General features: G+C 38.5%; 2 protein-coding genes across 8 annotated transcripts in view; one reads left to right on the forward strand and one right to left on the reverse strand.

Annotated features, from left to right (window-relative positions):
* Nucleotides 1-7,334, reverse strand: marveld3 (MARVEL domain containing 3). Of its 2 annotated transcripts, XM_044349165.1 has the most exons (5): nt 3,780-3,914; nt 3,440-3,574; nt 1,893-2,159; nt 1,643-1,740; nt 3-877 (listed from the first exon to the last, which is right to left on the reverse strand). In XM_044349165.1, exons 3-5 carry the CDS (start codon nt 2,147-2,149, stop codon nt 267-269), a joined length of 966 nt encoding a protein of 321 aa, XP_044205100.1. In that variant the 5' UTR covers nt 2,150-2,159; nt 3,440-3,574; nt 3,780-3,914; the 3' UTR covers nt 3-266. The 2 variants fall into 2 exon arrangements, with proteins under 2 accessions (XP_044205091.1, XP_044205100.1); XM_044349156.1 differs by lacking the exons at nt 3,440-3,574; nt 3,780-3,914 and adding an exon at nt 6,467-7,334 and having other exon boundaries at nt 1-877.
* The window catches only part of usp10 (ubiquitin specific peptidase 10), a 26,511-nt gene continuing 15,717 nt past the window's right edge, over nt 5,699-16,492 (forward strand). For 2 of the 6 annotated variants that reach the window (XM_044349100.1, XM_044349109.1), the window contains exons 1-4: nt 5,699-5,995; nt 13,688-13,756; nt 14,935-14,980; nt 15,430-15,489. In XM_044349100.1, coding sequence (XP_044205035.1) covers nt 5,975-5,995; nt 13,688-13,756; nt 14,935-14,980; nt 15,430-15,489 — 196 coding nt within the window. In that variant the 5' untranslated portion in view covers nt 5,699-5,974. The remainder of the gene's footprint in view (nt 5,996-13,687; nt 13,757-14,934; nt 14,981-15,429; nt 15,490-16,492) is intronic. The other 4 variants (XM_044349119.1, XM_044349126.1, XM_044349133.1 and 1 more) reach the window with 3 other exon arrangements.

Consider the following 16,492-nt stretch of genomic DNA (forward strand, 5'->3'; position numbering starts at 1 on the left):
TATACATTTATAGAAAATGTAACAGACACTATACAGAGGTATGTAAACTGGAAAAGTGTAAGAATAAAAAAAAAGTATGCTACAAAATCCAATTAAAAAACTTATAAAAACTTCATCAGAGCATAGCTAGTGGATAAAAAAGGTGATTCACATTCAACCAGAATGATTACACACAGTTACACTTGATAGGACAAAAAAAACCTTCCATGTGTTCTTGTTGCTCAGTGAATAAACGTGTTCAATATATGTCAAGGAGTAAATGGCGCTTAAAAATGATTGTCCTCGTTTCTCCTCTGCTTCTTCAGCTCCCGCACTGACCTGAAAGCTCTGACAGCTAACACTGCGCCAAAGATGAAAACAAACACACCCAGCACCCCAAAGAGACCTCCTGCGATATCAGCGCCGTGAAACTGGCACTCAAAGCCCTTGTGCCCTTTGCTCTTGTAGAGCTTCTCTCTCTCCTGACAGATGGGATTGTTGTAGGTTTCCCGCAGTTTAATAAAGTAGAAGGCCAGTGCGGGGATGTAGCCCAGGCCAATCAGGAAATTCAGCAGAGCCTCCCCGAGCAGCACAGGGGGCCAGCGGAAAGGGACTCTGAAAATCCCCAGGGCCAACATGGCACAGGCGTAGATCATCAAAACCCCTCCACAGGCCATGGTGAAGACATACGGAGGTCGCTTGAGCTGATGGAACAACAGATCCAGCTCCTTCACCCTTTCTGCATCGGCTCCAGTGAAGGCATTGGCTCCACCGAAATGATAATAGTAGATTCCACCGAGGCTGGCCAGGTCACGGTAACCCCCGTTGTTGCTGTATGGCACTCCGGCACAGATGATGATGAGGAGATTCACAAATACCTCCATAAGCTGGCAAAGACCTGGGAGACACAGGATATAAACTTTCCTGATATTAATGTATAGCAAAATGAAGCAATGAAACCAGAGCTGACACGATTGGTCGATGAATCATGTAGTTGATCAATATAACTTTAGTTATTTTTCATGAAAAAATGACAAACAGCTGCTTTTTGTCGCATATAAGAATAAAAAGAATATCAGAATATTGGTCAGATATAACCATGTGCTCTGGGAAACTGTGATGGGCGTTTTTCACTAATATCTGACATTCCTTTATACAAAATTATTAACTGAATAATCAAGAAACTGATCAGCACATTAATTGATAATGAAAAGAATCAATTTATCTGCTGCAGTCCCAAATGAAGTGGAACGATTTAAAAAACATCCCTGGGCCTGTTTCAACTCAGCCCTTCAAAAGTACATAGACATAGTATGATCTATTATCACTAGAGGGCAACTGTTAAGTATGTGCTCTCTGCAGGTGATAACTGAAGGAATAACAAGCGTTTTCCTCAGGTTTCAACTTTAGAGCAAACAGCGCTGAATTTCCAAGTTAACTAGAAACTGCCCATTGCACCATCCTGAATTTTCAACCACTCTGTGCTTTAAATTCACTTTTAATGGATGATCGAAAGGAAGAAAAAAATTAATTTCAAAAAATCTGGAGTAAATATTTTTGGGTGGGCCATCTGGGCAAATTTTAAATGTTGACAAGCATGAGCTTTGATTAAAACTTAAATTTAACAGTCTCATAGAAAAATTATAAAACAAACATTACTTGCCTCTACCGGTTAGGATATATCTGAGATTGTAAAGGGCTTGTTTGTGTTGTCGCTCGTTATATTCCTCTTCAGAGTGATACACTGACATCTCTCTGGACCTGTAAAAAAAATACATGTTTTACAGTGAGACGGGATGTCATTTTACACGGCAATGTAATGAAATGAGCTGCATGACTCAACACATCAATCTGTGTGGAAGACATGACAGTGAGTACACGAGCCTGTGTATACAAAGTATGTGGCCCCTTACAGTCTCGAGGGTCCTTGATGATCGTGGCCTCTGTAAGCAGGTGGCCCCTCATGAGAGGCGGTTGTCATGTCCCTCTGTCTCCTTTCTTTGGCCCTCCTGTCACCAGCAGAGCCTCTCTCGTCCATGTCTCTGGGCTTTTGGTTGCGATCTCTGCTGTCATACATGGAGTGGTCTGCATTGTGTGAATAGTCCCTGTCCCTGCTCTTGTACTCTGCATACTCATCACTCCTCTGGTGGTGTCTTCCCCTCTCTGGCATCGTCCTCTGCCTACAAAGGACGATTATGGACACAAATCCTATTATGGACCCTCATAAACAAAGATGGCTCATATCTCTGTAACTGACGCTGGTCTAGACAGTGAAGCAGCGTGAAGGATCATTTAATGAAGATTAATAGTTGAATGAAGTAAAGGACCACAGACTGAGGTTCATTCATATATGGCTAGTGGGGCAAGTGATGACATACAGTGGTCCCACATCTGGAGAGCAGTGGTGGAAAGTAACATTTACAAGTACATTTACTCAAGTTATGTACTTAAGTACAATTTTGAGGTACTTGTATTTCCACTTTATGTTACTTTATACTTCTACTCCACTACATTTCAGGGGGAAATATTGTACTTTTCAGATGAAGATTTGACACAATGGATAATATAACAAGCTTTTAAAATACAACACATTGTTAAAGATGAAACCAGTGGTTTACAACGTTTTTGGCTTTTTACATCTTACATAAAGCAGTGTGTAGTCGGGGTCACATTTCAGATGTCTATGAGTTGTTAACAGATCCACCAAATAGTGATTTTTCCCTCTAAACTTCTAACATGGTTTGATTTCAATAAACATTCAAATGATCCAATATTTCACCAAAATCAAAGATTAGAGAAAAAGTCCAAAAATTGAAAACAGATTTGTGTATCAGAACTTTGTTTTTTCTTCTTTCCTCTCCCATTAATCATCTCATGACCCCTCAGATTTATCTGGTGACCCTTCGGAGGGGCCAGACCCCTAGGTTGGGAATCATTGCACCAAACTAGCTAAGTGTACATAAAATAGTTCAAACTTGCTGCACCTCCAGCAGCTACAGCAGTAACATGCTGCTTATGCATGGTGTCATATATAACAATATATGCCATCAGTCAGAGGGACCAAACTATTACTTTTACTTTAATACTTTAACTACATTTTGCTGCTAATATTTATGTACTTTTCCTTACGCAGGATTTTTCATGCAGGATTTTGCTTGTAATATTGTAGTATTATTTGTAGTATTTTTACATTGACCGACTGGTACTTTTACTTGACAAAAAGTTCTGAGAACTTCTTCCACCACTGCTGGACAGGGCTACACAAATCTCTGATTGGGTCCTATTCAATAAGTTCATCAAATTCATCCGTGTAACTCTGACTGATAACATCATTTTTATTCTTTCAAGGGTTCCGCTCCTGCCTTCCTCATTCATCTGTGTTTCCATTTCATGATTTCAATTAAGGCTAATGGATGTAGAAGCTCCTGAATAATACAAAGATACACTATTGATTTCCTACCTTTGGATTATCTACACAGTGGGGCGTTGATGGTCCTCGTTTCGTTTATGTCGAGAAAAAACAACTCATCCCGAGCTTCCTGTGTTGAAATTTCCTGCTTCTGCTACTCACCTGTGCTGTGCCACGCCCACTGGTCTGCGAGGAGACGGTGAAATTAATATCCAAAGCCGAAAGCTTTTAGGCTAATTTCTCAATTTATTGTAGCTAAAAGTGTGTTCAATGTATTTATTGTGTATACTTGTATATTGAATTGTTAGTGTTTTATTAGGCCTATATTGGGGTTTATAACAGAATAAAACCAAACAGCAACATTTAATTCAATTGTATCAGTTTGACTCACACATTAGAGAGCAAAGGCAGCTTCACTGAAGCTCAATAAAAACCGGAAAGTGTATAAAAATGGTTGGTTTCAGTCGTGCTTCAACTTCTAAACAAAAATGTGCGATTCATGCCCCAACCCGGACGTACACAGCGCACGCGGTCACGCTTCCACTGTGAAGCACGCGGCTACAGTCCACAACGTCACTTTTACTTTTTCCGCCCAGGCATGGATGCAATTCAAAATAAATGTCACGTAAAACTTGTGACCGTGTTTTGATGTCAATGAGGTCATGATAATTGATGATTGTTAATTGCAGCACTGTAGCATTTGTATTTCTGATACAAGTCATGACAATCAGAGGGTTATTTATTCAAGTCAATTGCTCCATGCATTAACGTGAAGAAGATCCCTCCACCCCCTCTGAAGTTGAAGAACCCATCAATTAATGCACTTCATGACGAAATGTAAGGCTGGATTACCAACCGAGTAAAGCATGCAACTGCCCCAAAAGGCCCAGGTTCACTGTATTTCTCATTATATGATTGATTGCAAATATGGCAGGGATTTTTATTGTCTGGTAGAGGGGTGTCAAAATCTAGTTTGAACACTTGTATTATTTTAGTTTATATTATGCTAACATGGTGCATATTTATAATAAATTTCAGAATCATCTTTATCTGCCTAGTATGTTTACGCATACAAGGAATTTGACTCTGGTTTAGTGGCTCTCAATGTACTTACACAGAATAACAACGCAACAGTCTTCAAAAAGATAGGTAAGGAATGACTATATACAGGTGAAACCATTTCTGTGAACTGTAAACAGGATATAAATAGTGCAAAGAAGTGAAGTGCATGGAGTGCTGAGATAAATATTAAATGGTGAAAAAAAGACGTTACTTTATATACATATAGTAGGTGGTTGTGTACAACCTGTTCAAATATACAGTGATCGCAGTAAGTTTCTGTTTAATCAAACTTGGGGTCAGGTAGTATTATTCCAGCATTGGGCCATATATCACGTCAAGTCAATTTTATTTGTATAGCCTAATATCACAAACACAAATTTGTCTCAGGGGGCTTTACAATCTGTACAGCAATACATCATCCTCTATCCTTAGACCCTCGATTCCAATAAGGAAAAACTCCCTAAAAAAAACCCTTTTAACATGGAAAAAACTGGATGAGACTGCAAGAAGAGCAACAGAGGAGGGATCCCTCTCCCAGGACAGGCATGCAAGAGATGTTGTTTGTGCAGAATAGATGAAGAAACACAAATTGCAGAAATACAGCATGGAAAAACAAGGTGACAAATTTAACATGACAGCTTTAATGTAATAAAGCTGATAGCTTTAATATAATAAAGCTGTCATGTGTAATCCTCTGTGTGCAGTTTTACTTAATGGGAGCTTGGAGGCAACAGCGCACACACACACACACACACACAGACACACGCACACACACACACACACCAAATGGGCACAAGGCAGGAGGTTGTGGTGGGGAATGAATATGAGGCAATTTTTTTACTTCGGGGAGCCCTGAAAAATCAGTCTTACCATGAGTGAATGTGCCTTAGCAGTGATCATGACATAACCTTAATTTGTTGTTGGAAAGGAGTTGCCCCATATGCACTCCCAGGAGGGTTAGGGCACAAAAACAGTCAGCTGAGCAGTCTACAAGTGCACAACCATGTTCAAACTTGCTTTTTTATCAATAGTGTTATCTTTCATTATTTTATTGTTGGCTCTTCCATTCATATAGATTTTGTAAATATTAGCTTAGCTTTTATAATTTCTTGTACTTGTATTGTGCACTGTCTTTGAATTTGATGCAACAACATCTCTCACTGCGAAGGGGGGGGGGATTACATGCACGGGGACTATTATCGTGAAGTGTGAGAGCAAACCGACACCGGAAGTGTCTGTCGTTATTCCTCGAGCTCACGCTGCCACTTACAACCGACCGCGCGCTGGTTCGGCTAGCAAGGCGAGGAAGATGCTCGATAGAAATGGCGGTGACGGCAAGGCGAGCGGCGTGAAGTGCTGATGCATTACACGGATCGAAACGTACGACTGCCAGGACAACATTGGGGAAAATGACAATGACGTCGAAGTAGGACACCTTCTGTAGCGGTCGTTACAAACCTTACAACACCTTCCCGGGAGAGTTTTCATCTTGTCAGCGGAGGAGAGAAAAATCTCACCGGGAGCATGGCTTCTTACAGCAACCAGGTAGCTAAGCTAGCTGGCTAACGTTAGCCTGCAAAAACAACTCCTGACGCTCTTTATAGACTCACGGCCGCCACACATTTGTACAACAGTCTGACCTAAAGTAGTGGCACAGTGTAGTAGCAGCTTGGTTACACTTGTGTTGTGATTTGAAACACCAGGGCTAGTCGTGTCATTGAAAATGTGAGTGCTAAAAAAGTGCTTGCTAATGCCCCTCTTTAAGCCTCATTGAAACAGCACCAGCATGGCAGCTAACAGGCCCCGCCGTCCCTCCATTCAAATGAGCCAGCGGCACTATTTGCTGCAGTTTTTCCCCCCTGGTTTTCACAGTATAACAGTCACGTTTCTCTAAATCACATGAAAACATACTTGAGCCAATGTCAGTGACACTTTGGTGCGAGATCCCGCAAGTGTCATGAGTTAATTCTCAGAGCAAAGTGACACAGAAAACTGCTGCGTGTATGCATGGCCCACCTGCTCCAGTGTTGCGACAGGCCTTCCCCCGAGCTCACATTTTCCATAACTGGTTAAAATTGCACACTAGTAGCGAGGAAGCATGGTGACGGTTTTGTGAATTGTTGTGCATGCGGTAATTGAAGCAGTTGTGAACTAGGATGTGATAATGTCGTGCTGTTCACTTAGCTGGTAGCCAGCTAGCAGCTTTGCACAGGTGGTGTGGCTCTACTTTGCAGTCAGCTCGCTAGTTGTTGAGCTAGATATATGCGACAGTGTGGGCCCTTCGTTGATAGCGAGGATTCATTTGATAGGGAAATACTTATAAACCAGGATTGAGCTTGCACTATGCCCGGGTGAACGTTAACACCGCCAGATTATGTGTGACTTAGATTTTTAGATGGCAGGCTGAGTGTTATTTCTGAGGAAGTTAGCTATCATGTGGGAAGGCCCATTTTGAAGTCTTAGCTATGCATGGCAGAGACATGCCAGGTCTGAAGTTTCTAGTAACTTATTTGATTGAAGTAACTTTTAACCTGAGACAAAGGTCCACACAATATAAATAGAGTGTCTGATGAAACATGCTGCAAAGTGTTCAAACTGGCTGATGAAGCAAGAGTTGGAACATGGCTAACGACCGTAGGAAGGGAAACCTCACTGAAGATTTGACTCTGCATGCTTTCACACTTCTTCCTGGCCTTCAAAATTCAGTGTTTCTATTGGCTTACTATTCTGGAAAGTGGAAGCTTAAAGGATGAAACCCGCCCCAGCTTCTTTCAAATATAGTTCTCAGCTTTTGCATGTCTGGTATGATGACCAGGCAAATTGTATTTGGTCTGTCAAATGAAGCATCGTACATGTATTCATGGGCATTCCAATAATCTTACTATGCTATTGTGTTCATTGTTCAAGTGTCTAAGTAGCATAAAATAAAGTAGTTAATAAATACAACCTAAATCAAGTATTGGCTAACTTGTTTCCCAGTTTCCTCAGGCAACCAGATTTGGATCACTGTCAACTATTTCGTTTGGTCTTGTTGTTCCTGTTGGCAACCATTTTTCTTGTGTTTTTTAAAAAAAAAAATCCTTTTAATGACTTGTCCTGTGTGTAAAGTGCTCAGAAAATGAAAGTGCTGCTGTTCCGTTAATCAACTTTACATAAATTGCAAATATGAAGGTTAGTGGAGTAAAAAATGTGAAAAATCCACAAGATAGTTATGTTAATATTGATATTGAGACACCCAAATGAAAGAAAAGTTTAACCAAGCATCGATAAAAGTTCTGTGGCAAATGAGGGCTGATAACCAGGAGGGGCAGCAAAAGAACTAAAGGCAGCAGCACCACAAGAGACATCACACTTTTAAAACGGCTTTCCCAAAAACAAGGAGCCAGTGTCAGCGCTTACTTATTGCATCTGCAAATAAATACAGCTTTAATCTAACATCTGTCAAACTACAACTGCAGGCAGTCATTTGTTCCCGGTTGTAATTCATCCTAAATATCTTCAAAGTGTTCCACCAGAACATGTTAATTTCAACTGTTCTGTTTTTTTAAGTTTGTTGAATTAGCAAAGCTGAGCTACTTGTTAGTCATGTTTACCCATGTATGTGTGTAGGCTATATATGACAAGGGAGTATGAAAACAAAATCCAAAGAACCCTTGTGGGTAAGTGACAGTTAACGGTCTTAATTACAGAGATATTCAATATAATTACACAGGGTCATTATCATTGCGATTATAAACATTTAAAATATGGCATGCAGTCGTCGGCTGATTGTTAGCCTTGCAGCACTTTGGTGAGATTAAGTTGCATTAACCTTATTCAGAGTTGCAGTAATAAAGGCTTAGTCAACAATTTATATATTTCAGGACACTCAGGAAGGCCACTGGAGGGTCTGAAGAAATACACTGAAAATTAGAATTAATTTAGAGTAATTAAATGAAATTTGAAAATTAAATGATGCATTAAAACTGGCGTGTCGATGTCACATTTAAACATTTATCCACAAAGCAAACCAGTTTGATATTTTGGGCATAAAATTGGGATTATTCTTCAAAAAGGACATTCTTTGAAGTTGATACAAGTGAGAGAACCATTATGTCTTGCTTTTTGATAGTTACTTACATACCGTTCATGACATTGACATTATGAAACAGTTTGTCATTAATACGTTGTGAACTTTTATGTGAAGGTGTCCACCAACGCAGCATTTTTGTATGTAGCATTTGTTACCTGTGTAGCTACAATGTGAGATAGCGTATGCCTCAGAAATCTATTGTGCTCTTAAGACTATTAAAAATGCACAAAAGAGCCGCATGTTGCAATCAGGTGTCATCTTTATTTTGTAGTGTAGCTCATTCCTATCAGCTTGCCAAACTAGTAAAACAGTGTAAACGAGGAGCTTCCTTCAAGAGAACGCACAGTGATGTCTGCCTGTCGCTCCCCGGAGATCAAAAATGCAGTCATGTAGTTAGTATAAGCTTCACCAGCAATGAAATAATGTCATTTGGTGAAATGGTATTCTCATTAGTTGTATTCAAGTGTGCCATGAAATTTGGTATAAACATTCATAGTCCATACAGTACTTTATATATTTTGATTACTCCACATATTTTCATGTAGCCTCACCAACAGGTCAACATTTGCACTTGTGCAACACAAGTTATCAGCTAGACTAATGTTTAAGATGTTAATAATCTGACTTGTTGCATTTTTAGCATTCTACTGACCTTTTAAATGACAAAATCTGATATTTGATTTGATAGATTTTGCCACACAGTGGTAGCAGAGAACCCCATCGTCCACCCTATTCAGTGTCAGTGAGAGTAGACTAAATATTAGAAACACTTCAAGCAATGCAAAACAATTAAACAACAGCTTCCAAAATGCTCTAAAGCAGAAAAAAACCTACCTAACCTTTATAACCTTCATGAAGGTTTTATTGCCAGGCTTTTGTATTAGAATGCATTAATTTTAGCTAGGTGTACCTAGTTAAGTTTATAAAGTTGTTTATAGGGAACAGTTGAGGGTTTGATTACAGGGAACAGCAGAATGGGATTCACCAAGTCAATTAAACTTGTATGAAACACAGCCCGTTGTCTTCAGAATGATTAATTAGGTGGTAGGGGAGGAAAGTTTCATACCAATTCTAACATTTATCTTCCAAGCCCAACAAGATGTTCAAATAACTTTTAGCAATTCACATTAATTTATTAAAAAAAAAAGAGAGACAGAGAGAGGGTTGTTTTGTGGCCTACTGCTAAGTATATCACTAAATGGTGTTGCCACAGTGTTTAACTCCCTAACAGTTGCTCTTGTCTGGTGACACCTTAAATGTTTTTTTTAAGCAGAATAGATGACAGTGATTCCTTTCTCCTTGTGTCATACTCCTCTTTATTACATGCTTGGTGATTATTGTCACCATATTACTACATCACACCAATATGCAGTCACAGGCATGCACTAGTGATTCATTGAAAACTAGTCTGACCTTATTTGTAGTGGTGCTGCAGCATTTTCATGCTCAGCCAAGTTGTCCATTAATAACTCTGCATTCCAATTTAAGAGAACAATCACATTAGTGCTGGCTGTGTCCCCTGTTTGGTCAGAGTTCACAGATTCTTTGACTAGTAGTCAGTTTTGGGGTGCTGTACCATATTAGTGTGTGAGTCATCATCTGTAAAAGATAACTTAATGTTTTTGAATCTGTATATATTCATATACTTGTATCTTTAATGATTGCTTATGGTATACATTTCAAATATATTATGCCAAAATACTAAGAATACTCTGGCTAACTTTATTTGTATTTTGAAATACCACTCTGGGGTGTTTTATGTGATGGGATTGTAAATGGGATGCACATCAGGGAGCAACAACAGTGAGGACGTTTGCTTAATTGGGCTAAATGTCAAGGTTTTTGTTTTTAGATTTTGCTATATGTAGAAGATAATGTGATCTTTTTGTGACCTTTGTCAGTTTTAGGGTTTAATGTGTGTTTTGGACAAAGCTATTTTTTAGTGAGTTTTGATTTTAAATTGTATTTTCAATGTCACACATCTATAGATATTATCAGAGGGTTTTGAAAAATCCATGAAGAGAAAGTATCAATAATGATTAATGCTTATAAACCAGAATCAATCTCTGGAACATCATGTTCTTCATTGTTGTACTTTAAAAGTTACATTCACATACACACAATCACAATCTGATATTATTTTGTCCCTGCTCACTCTGTCATGTTAGGCCTTCCCTATAGTCCTGTTGTGTGTGTGTGTGTGTGTGTGTGTGTGTGTGTGTGTGTGTGGTGTCGTCACTAAACTGTGTTGAAATCATACAGATGGCTAATTTGTTGTAATCCTCAGTGCAAACGAACAGCAAAGGAAGCTTAGTGTGGTACGTGCGGCACGCCTGCAGAAAGAAGCAAAGGGACATTCTTTCTGTTGTGATTGTTTTAGCCATCCTGAGGCCGTTGGATTATGGCTGGCTGGCTGTCGCTTGTAGTGCCATTTCAGCAATGTGGGCCCTCGCGTGGGGCCTCGTTTGCAAAGAGTTACATATGCTTGAGTTGCACTTTCTTTTCTGTGTGCCTCCCCTTTCACGTTCCACTGTTTATTTCACTGAGAGGATTAACGGTGTGGCTAGTGAGTTCATTTCATCTTTTCACAGTTGCTTTGTGTTTTCCATGCACATGTGGACACTTACGTTGCACTGTATGGTGTTTCCCATATAGCTGTGAGGGGTGAAGCATGACTGCAGATTAAAAACAATGTTTAAAAAAATAAATAACAATAGTAATAACAGTCCAACAATGTACTGAATAAAGAAAATGAAAAATAAAATTGTAAAGAAAAGTGACTATAAAAAACTCTGATACAGTAGTTAACTTATTTTACTATAGGAAATCATGGTAGAGTGATATTGCATTCAGCTATTCAGTCATTTTTAATTATTTTTTATTTTTCATTAATCGATTCACATAAGAATCTCAATTTGTATCTCCTATGATTCTGAATTGATTCACAAAAGTCGATTTTTTTAAATGTTAGTTAATAACATTGTGTTGACGGAACGAAAAAGGGAGAACTCAACTATGAGGGCAGTGCAGCACCCGGACAGTTTACAGCGCGCATACACTAGAGTTACCTTGTAGTTCATCCTCAACAAAGGCAACGGTTGCACGAATTTTTGATTTAAAGCAGACAATCTATTTCTGACCAGCTTTTTACAAGTGCGCATATGCAAAAGAAAAGAGCAAATAGGGAAACTGACCTGAACACAAGACACAGTGTGAAACGCTGGGAGGGAGTAAAAACTTTCTGTTCTACATTCTTATTGAAGAACATTTCATTTTATTTTAAAATGATATCAGATGAAAACAGGGATTTCCCAGAGTTTGGTGAAGCTCTCACGGGAAATCCCCATTTTTATCTGAGATTATGTAAAGAGGCCAACTGACCTATTATCTTTGGCTGACGTGTGCGACGGCTGCAGCACAGTGACCGTCTGGGGGAGGTCGCGGTGGGGGAGAACCCTGAATATGATGAAGTGCATGTATAATGAGACTTTGAGTATAATTGGTGTATGGTAACATAACCTGGTTACTCTCAACAATCGGGTTTAGGCATGGGATGATATGAAATTTCATGTCACGAAATAATTGCGATTAAAGATATTATCCTGATAATCATCACTAAAACATACTGGAATCACTTGACATTTTGCTTAGAAACAAATATTTTTATTGCATCATCATTTGAGTTCATTTGCCTTACTTGACGTTGGGCGTCCTGCAGTGTGAATATTGCACATCGCGACGTCAATACTGAAGCAATATATTGTGCAGCCTTAAAGCAAACTATTAAAGAATTCTTCTAAAACCAAAAGACTTTGTCAAACTCGTTTTCACCAATATCAAGGACAGCGTCTCCGCTTAGAAATCAATCAAAGATTTCATAATTGAGCTACCTGTAGCAGTGTGCTAGAGATGGCACTACGCAGAGGAAACACTGGTGGGTCAGTGGCTAGAACTGTTGCTTCACCTGTTCACCTGCTGGTATAACGAGGGTACAACACCAGAAATCTTGCTGTGTTGTCTGGGTATTTGTAATTCAGGAAAATTAAAAATGTAAACCCACATTTGTGTTAACATGGACATTTCTAAAATGACATGAATGTTCAAAATGAGAAATAATCAGATAACTGAGACTGAGTAGTGTGAGCTCACATGTCATGGGTGATTTTTGAAGCTGTACTTTGTGGTGTATTTAGTAAATGTTTGCTGGACAGGATCATGGTGTTACCACAGTCCTGTGGATTGCTAGCCATCATTTATGTGTTGGTGACTTAATGATAGAAAATGATAACTTAGGCCTCCACTGCACTTGGACAATTATATCAGTGTTCACAGTGTTCAGTGTGCAAGCATACAGCCATCAACCCTGTTATATTAAGCTATTGATACATTATTGATTATTTAACCAGTGACAAATTACTGCTGTAAATTTCCAGATGATGTTAGAAGAACTAGTTGGCAGACATACTCCACTGCATGGATCTGTGTGTGTGTGTGTGTGTGTGTGTGTGTGTGTGTGTGTGTGTTTTTTTTTTTGTTTTTTTTACATCACAAAAGCATTAGTCAAATGTCTTTTGTGGTGTCTTAAAGAAGCTCAAACTGCATCCTTAGTTTCATTCTGTCAAGTTACAAGCACTCATCTGCTTTAGCTTGTTTTGATGTTGAGGACACTTTGAGTTGTTTGTTTTAACGTTCGTAAACCTCTCAAAACTCACTTCACTAAAGCCAAACAGTCTTGGAATCAAATCTGAGCTTTTTGTGTTCATGATTTATGTATAACACTGCATGACTCATCACTTCATGTAGTGCTTTACCTTTGCACAAGCTAGCATTGCAGTCTTGGCTGGCTGACGGACTGTAGTAAAAGCCCTTGTACCCAGATATCCAGTGACGTTGCCTTTTGAATCAGTTCCAGGTATGAGGTGGACTTATCTGCCCATTTGACGTTTCCCTTGATTTGTTCTCTTCTTTATATGGATAAATGACCTCAAGTTTTACGTTTCTTCTGATGGTGTGTCAGGCCATTCAAGATCAGTTTCCTGATTTTTTTTTTTTTTTTTTTTTTTTTAATTTGCACCATACCAGGAAAAATATATATTTTGAGAAAAGTGGAATTTACAGCATTGCCCTTCTTTTAACCTAATTGTTGTATTGATTTCTCCCCACAGTACATCTTCGGGGAATTCAGCCCTGATGAGATCAATCAGTTTTTTGTGACTCCACGATGTTATGTCGAGGTAAGGAATTGGATTACAAAGTAACTATAATCTCAAATATTTTAAAATGTCAATAAATAAGAACGCTAATGTGTTATTTTTACTTTGACAAATCATAGTTTTATTGTGATTGACAAAAAGACAAATTGGCAGCCCCTATTGGTCAGCAATATCTTTTTTAAGTTTATTTTGAACATGTTAAAAGAAACAAATAAAATATATAAGAGAAAACAAAACAGACAAAATCAGCAAACATATGTATCAAAATCCCAGTAAACAATCCAAAGAAGGTATTCCATGTCTAAAAAGGAGTGGGAAGAAGTTAAAAACTAGTCCTACCCCATTTTTTTGCTTTTAACTGTAAACTTTATGATTAATATGAAAACAACTATCTGCCAACATTGTCCATGATATCAAATCAAACAAAAACCAAACATTCAAACAACACAAGAACAAATCAATCAGGTTGGAAACAACCTAATTGATTTGTTCTTTGACAGGAAGTAACAAGGTTCATTGGACATGTGGTCCAAAAATGTTTTTACAAAGGTGTCACCATGAACTGACAATGAGAATGAGAACATGGTTGCATTTACAGAGCTTTGCCTGCTTGTTGTGCTACATATCACAACCTCTTGTACTCAAGTTCTTTCATGAATTTATAATATAGCACAAAGTCAAGAGGTTGTGATATGTAGCACAGCAAAGCTCCGTAAACAGAACTGCGTTCCTGTACATGCGTAGTAGCGTCTGCCTTACACAGAACATCTCTCTGTAGACTGAAGATGTGATCACTGTTGAACTGACTGTTGTCACAGGTTGTGAATGCAGCTCCAGGCAACTTTTTTTAGGTTACAAGTACTGCATTTGTGTCAGAACTTATAACAGCTTTACAGAGACGACCTGCGCTCTCCTCCGGTGCTCACTTTGTCACATGAAGTAACGCACACTTGTCATTAGTTGATGCAGCTTAAGGAGAAATTAGGTGCATTTGTTTTGATGCAACAGATCTCCCCACTAATACAATTACAGCAGAATAGTTGTCACACAAATGAGATTTAAAAAAATGTTGGACCACTTAAAGATATTCAGTTATCTGCAGAAATGTCAATAAATCTGGCTGCTTTTAAGAATTTCTTTCCTTAGGAAAACATTTTGAAAAATCTTTTTAACTTCTGATTTTGCCTTTTGTCTCACAGCTTCCTCCATTCAATGACAAAGTCCCGTGCGTCACTCAGTCTCCTGGTATGTACATTTCACATACACTCAATTATGTATAATTATAATGTAATGATGTGATAATGTATTTTTCAAATTCATTGGCATCAAGATACCCTACCCTCTCTTTTAGGAGCTGGCTATTCTCATTCTTTTATTTGATATTACTGTAGTTTCCCAAAGCAGGTCTTTTTAAAATATAAGATTGAAGCCCAGGCGGAGCTGACCTGATCTGCCTGGCAGGGAGATGTTTTTCATGTTATTTTTTTCTATATATTTATACATACAATGTGTATTAAACTAAAAATCCCAGTAGATTTCGACCTGCTCATTATTTTTAGGAATACGTCAGCCATTTTCATCTTTTACATTTCAAGCCACCAAGTAATAAAAAATTGATTAACAGCCACCATTCTTTAAAATGGTACCCATTTGCACATGACATTGCCTTACCCTGATTTGTATTGATTATTTAGGAAGTTACTGCACTCCTGCTGTACCTTATATTATGGAGTCTATGGGACTGCAGGTTTGCGGTGAGTTGAGGAGTCCGACACCCTGTGGCTTGACTAGCTGTTGTACGTTTGCTGAAAACTCAAAATCCAGGTTTCAAAAACTGGTGGCTTTCTAAACCTTGCGCCTGTATTCTTTCTCTTGCCTGTTGGTAAAATCTGTAGAGCTTTGCATGCTCAAGATACTGTTAAGTATCTTATCCTCTCTTGCATATAATGCATTTTCACCACTGCAGGGCTCCAGATTGACTTAAAATCAGATTGGACTTTGTGTATGATTTAACAATCACAGCTTATTTACTAAGGGCATAGTGATGGTTTTATGTGGTTGCTAACATGTGTGAACCTATTTAGCCTTACCTGGTTAAGGTTTTTCTGCTGAATGCATTCTACAGTTATGAAGTGTGATCTCAGTAACACTAACAGAGGACTTTTCTAATCCCAGTAGAGGAGGTAACAGCTGTCTTCATACCCTCTTAACCCTTGCAGAATATCAGGATTGACAATTTGGGTGACCAGTCAATTTGTGTCATGATAAAAGCCACTTGGATGATTTTTCTGATTAGCATTTACTAATGTTTCCTGTTTTGTTCACTTTTTCACCTTTTGCGCCTCACACTGCATAATCATTTACTATTTAAGCTGCCATGCAACACATTTTAACCAAATGACGTACATTTGTTTTGTAATGGTGACATACATGTGTTTGTTGTACATTGTTGTATATTGCTGAAGCTGTTTTGACACCTGAAAATGCTAATCTAAAAAGTACTCTGTTTTCCAGAAATGATGCATTTTGATGTAGGCTACATCATTCATGTGCAGTCCATTGTGAAGTATCCAGACCATTTCACTTTTGGCACATCTCTAAAATTTTTAAGTTGTTGAAATGCATTCCACTTTCATTTCAGGGCATATAAATGATAAAAACACAACTGAGGACATTTGTGAATGTATGAAATTGAAATGACAACTGAGTTTGTGTAAATAAGCAGCTAGCTTCATTTGGGATAAAATACCACACCAG

The sequence above is a fragment of the Thunnus albacares genome, chromosome 1 (assembly GCF_914725855.1).
Source record: "Thunnus albacares chromosome 1, fThuAlb1.1, whole genome shotgun sequence".
Lineage (NCBI taxonomy): Eukaryota > Metazoa > Chordata > Actinopteri > Scombriformes > Scombridae > Thunnus > Thunnus albacares.

Bases quoted from the DNA above. Each gene is read 5' to 3' on its own strand.
- marveld3 (XM_044349156.1), bottom strand. From the start codon at position 6,513: ATGGAAAATGTGAGCTCGGGGGAAGGCCTGTCGCAACACTGGAGCAG. The intron at 2,160-6,466 runs GTGGGCCATGCA...CGTCCTTTGTAG, and splicing joins CTGTCGCAACACTGGAGCAG to GCAGAGGACGATGCCAGAGA. The intron at 878-1,642 runs GCAAGTAATGTT...TGTGTCTCCCAG, and splicing joins ATATATCCTAACCGGTAGAG to GTCTTTGCCAGCTTATGGAG.